Raw genomic sequence first — 5079 nt, forward strand, 5'->3', positions numbered from 1 at the left:
TGCTCATCAATATTGGAAAGCTTCTGCTTTTCACCGCAGGTTACCTTCAGTTTCAATCCTGATATTCTGTTAATCTTCTTATTCTTTCTCCTCCTCCTCCTCCTCCTCCTCCTCCTCTTCTCGTTCTCTTCAACAACGGAAAGCGCCTTCAAGAGCTCCGTAAGGTCATAGGGGGAATTGGTTTTCTTCTTAGGTTCCTTCACCACATCAAGGGCCTGAGAGAGATTTGTTAAATCAAAACATGAAGCAGTCTCATTCTTCTTATTTCTACGATTGTTCTTCGATTTTGGCTTCATACTTTTCTAAATCATAGAAACCAATTCAATTGTTGAAAGAGAACTTCCATATATACCGGTTCTTTGACGTCCAATTCTCCTAAAATTCTATTTTATCTAATCAACTTTTCGCTAGATGCCCATTAATTGGAGCCCAGCAGCCCATGAAGTATATTTATGTTGGTTCAATTTTATTAGTCCGAAAATATTAGGCAATAAAATTAAATTTTAATTAATAAAATAGAGATTTTTTTTAATCTTTAACAGTAGAGTTACTCCTTTCAATTTTTAAAGATTTAGAGGGTATTTGATTTTTTATTAAATTTTATCATATAATTAATAATTATTAGCTTCTACTAGCTATCATTTAGGTGCTAACTGCAAACAATTGTTAATTATCACCAATAGTTAAATCAAATATATCTTTAACAAAGGAAAGAAAAAAAAAATCTGAAAAATGGTAATTATCAAAGCGCATAGTATGCTTTGACTTATGCAAAACAACACCCCAACACCCACCCCCACTCACCCCAAAAATGATGGCCACAAATTTCACCAATCATCCTGATGTGGGCTTACTGTCTTGCACAGAGTCAACTTACAACCTCAAGGAATCCAACATACTTCTAAAGGATTTTCTAGGTTGGCAGTTGCAAACCTACCGCTTGAAACAATTGCACTGCCATTTTATCTGCAAAAATATTAGAAAACTCAATTCCATATAAGACTTATAATTTTATTCATATGAATTCAAGGCCCAGTCCCTGATTCTGAGCTTGTTAAGTCTTGTTTGCCACTAAAATATGTCGGTTGAAAGCGTCACAAATGATTTAAAGGTGTATATAAAGATAGCACGACAGAGTTGTCAATAATAAAACACACAGGGCATGCAAAAACTACTTTGAGACAGAGATGGTTGTTAGTTATCTCAATACAAAAATATACCATTCCAATGCCAACAACACTTACATGTCAGGATAAGCATTTCTCTAATGAAATTATTATCTACTTTGTCTTTTTCAATACCCAAAAGGAAAATAAATTCAATTTAATGATACCAAATGACCCCAAGACAGAAGATACATAATGTCCCTTTATTGATTAGGTAGTGGAAACACAACCTCATTAATGCTACTTAAGATAAGTAATATTAGTGAGAAAGTGGAATTCCTCTGCAAGTATTTAATTAGTGAAAATGAAGTAGCACCAAACATCACTAGTTCACTTATTTTAGTGCCTGAACTGTGTATGGATTCTTACTAATGATTTGAGGGGTCAACTTATGTATTTTATTTTTATTAAATTATTTAATTTTTTTATTAATTAATATTAATTAAATTAATATTTAATTTTTTTATTTTAATAAAATTAATTAATTAATATTTATATTTTAAAAAATATATTAATTAGTTCATATAACTTAATTCTATTAATTATTTAATTTTATAATTATTTTTTATATCTAAATTATTATAATTTTTACCTCTTTATTTATCTTTTATACTTTTTTTATTTTTCTCTCTTTATTTTCTTATTCTCTACACTCACACTTTTATTTTCATTATTCTCTTTGTTTTTATTTATTAATAAAATGGTACAAACTATTTATAAAAAAAATTATTTTTTAATAGAGAAAATACAAAAAAAATATCTAAGGAATTAAAAATTAAAAAAAAAATTAAATTGAAATTTAGTCTTTATATAATAAAATTTTTATTTTTATTTAATAATATATTTTTTAAAATATTATATTTATCAAAATATATGAACTAACAATTAATTTTATTAAAATAAATTTATTAAATAATAATTTTTTTAAATATATGAATTAATTAATTAATATTTTTAAAATAAAAAACTTAAATATTAGTTTGATTAATAAGATTAATAAAAAATTTGATAAAGAAATTAAATAATTTTATAAAAATAAAATATATAATAAAATAATATATTTTTTAAAAATTAAATAATTAATTTTCCTAAAATAAAAATGCTAAATATTAATTTTCCTTTTATTATAAAAATAATAATAATACTAAACACATGTTTAGCTCATAAACTTTTGTTTAGGTTCAAATTCTAACCACTAACTTTGACCGTTTGACGCATTATCTGATAAAATTATTGGTCAGTGATATAGAATCACAAAATGCTCCGTCCACTAGACGTTTTCCTTATTATTAACGTTTAGCAAAATGAAAAAGTCAGCGGAACGAGGAGTTAGAAGAATTTCTTTCAAAAAAATAAAGAAAAAGAAAAGAGTGAAGCGCAGCAGCAGTCAGCAAAGCCAAACCCACCCACGCATACGCGTACCTTCCTTCCAAGACATCCAAAGCACAACCCTGAAGAAAAAGTAACAGTTTTTCTCTTTCTTTCCTCTTCCTCTCTGATCAATCTTCCCGATACAAAATTCAGGGAAGGGGAAAGAAAAAGTTGGAATTCAATCCCATTCTTAACAGCCCATTACGAGAAAAGAGAAACAAATTCCCTCAATTTGTCATGACAGAAATGATGGATGGCACCTCACCAACTCCCAAAGCCCCACCAATATCCGAAATGTTCCAGAAATTCGCCCTTGCTTTCAAGACCAAAACCTTCGAATTCTTCGCTGATGAGTCTGCCGCCGAGAACCCCTCCGACGTCGACGGTTTCTCCCTCCTCGACTCAGCCGAAGATTTCATTTCCGATCAGAAAGTTATTATCCTCAAGCCTGATCAACCCCTCTATCAAAATTCAATGAGCTCTCCAACTCCACCGAGGGAGCCTCTACAATTATCTCACCAATCTACGATAAATAAGCCTGCGGACCAGACCCAGATCAAGGCTTTAAATGCCCAGTCCGCTCAAATGTTGATTTCTTCCATATTTGCGACTGTTTCTTCATTTGAAGCTTCGTACCTGCAGCTGCAGACTGCCCATCTGCCTTTCAATGAAGAGAGTATAAAGGCGGCGGATGAAGCTCTGGTTTCGCATCTTCGGAGTTTATCTGATTTCAAGCAATTCTATAGGGATTTTTGTAGGAATCCTGACGTCGGGGTAGCTTTGCCTATTGGGTCGTGCTTGGAAGCTCAAGTACAGGAAAATCAAAGCAAGCTGAGAGTTCTGGGGATTGCTTCGGACCATTTACAAGCAGGAATTGATCGAAAGGATAACGAGGTTTCGGCTTTAAGGAAGCAATTGGTCGACTTACAAAAGTCTAATTTCAAGTTGGCAAATAGGTTATCTGGTAATTTGAATTTGCCTTCATCTTGTGATGTTTTGTTGTCTGTTAGGGTTTTCGATTCTGTGTTAAATGATGCTTGTAGGGCTACACATAAATTCACTAAGATTTTGATAGATTTGATGAGAAAAGCTGGGTGGGATTTGGATTTGGCAGCGAATTCAGTTCATGCTGATATTGAATATGCAAAAACAGGGCATAATCGCTATGCTTTTCTCTCATATGTCTGTTTGGGCATGTTTCGAGGTTTTGATTTAAAGAAGTTTGGTTTGGATGAGGGTGATACTGAAATCCTTTGTAATGGGCATGTTTCTGATTCTGTTAAGACTCACAGTTCATTGAAGCAGTTGCTTGAGCATGTGTCTTGTAGTCCTGTGGAGTTGCTACATAGGAATCCCAACTGTGAATTTTCAAAATTTTGTGAAAAGAAGTATCAAGAACTTGTTCATCCAACAATGGAATCATCAATTTTCAGCAATTTGGATAAAAATGAAGAAGTTTTGAATTCATGGAGGTCACTTCGTATATTCTATGAGTCATTTGTTAACATGGCTAGTGCAGTATGGATGCTTCATAAACTGGCGATCTCATTTGATCCTGCTTTTGAGATTTTCCAGGTGGAAAGAGGGGTTGATTTTTCAATGGTATATATGGAAGATATAACTAGAAGATGCAACTTGCCAGCTAAGACCCGGATGAAGGTGGGGTTCACAGTAGTTCCAGGATTTAAGATTGGGAGAATAGTTGTTCAGTCCCAGGTCTATTTATGCGGCTTGAAATGTACAGAATAGTTGTTCATGGTTGTATCATCTAGGGAATTAGGAGTTACACAGCCTAAGCAACATAATTTATATCTTGCTTTTGGTTTAAGACTCTGCGCCACAATCATTGTGAGTAAATGACAGCAATATAGGAATCCTTAATGGGTGCCCCAGTTAAATATGGTGAGAAAGGAATCCGAGATATAAAACACTTGGAGAAGCCAGCTCTTTTCTGCATAATTGTGCTAGGCACTTGGAGCAACTGTGGTATACAGCTCTCAGTTACCTTGTGATGTGTAGTTACACTTCCATCTTGGTTGTGAATTTACCTTTTCTTTTTGTCTTTCTTTTCCTTATGGCCGGTGCTATATAAAAATTGCTGTAGAGTTTTTGTGTTTTGCTTTTTTCCCTTAAAAGATTTTGCTTGCAAGCTCCCTTCTAACAAAAAAATACATTACCAAACTGTGTATCCATATATTTGTTTTTTTCTCTTTTTTAAGTCTGGAAACTGTGTATCCACATTAGCTTCCTTTGGATACATAACAATTCAACTTGGAATAGAAACTTGTGCTTTAATGATTCTATTTATGCTAAGTAAGTTGTGTCACAGGTATTAAATAAATGGCTTGAGTAGCATTTTCTTTTCATATTAATCAAGCACTTCTGGATTTTTTTTAGGCTTTGGATGCATGACCCTATGTTCCTGCTTCTGGTAGAGACTAGCTGCCTTAGTGTCTGTCTTGCAGAATTAGCAGTTCCGTAAGATTTATTTTGACTTGGACTGAAAAACAATTTTGCTATTGCAGATATTACTCTTTTTTCT

General features: G+C 32.8%; 1 protein-coding gene across 1 annotated transcript; it reads left to right on the forward strand.

Annotated features, from left to right (window-relative positions):
• Positions 1-2485: 2485 nt before the first annotated feature.
• On the forward strand, positions 2486-4832 carry LOC110650781 (protein GRAVITROPIC IN THE LIGHT 1). The gene has a single exon (XM_021805903.2). It carries the CDS (start codon positions 2775-2777, stop codon positions 4284-4286), a length of 1512 nt encoding a protein of 503 aa, XP_021661595.2. The 5' UTR covers positions 2486-2774; the 3' UTR covers positions 4287-4832.
• Positions 4833-5079: the final 247 nt, after the last annotated feature.

This window comes from Hevea brasiliensis, chromosome 9 (assembly GCF_030052815.1).
Source record: "Hevea brasiliensis isolate MT/VB/25A 57/8 chromosome 9, ASM3005281v1, whole genome shotgun sequence".
In the NCBI taxonomy this organism is placed as follows: Eukaryota; Viridiplantae; Streptophyta; class Magnoliopsida; order Malpighiales; family Euphorbiaceae; genus Hevea; species Hevea brasiliensis.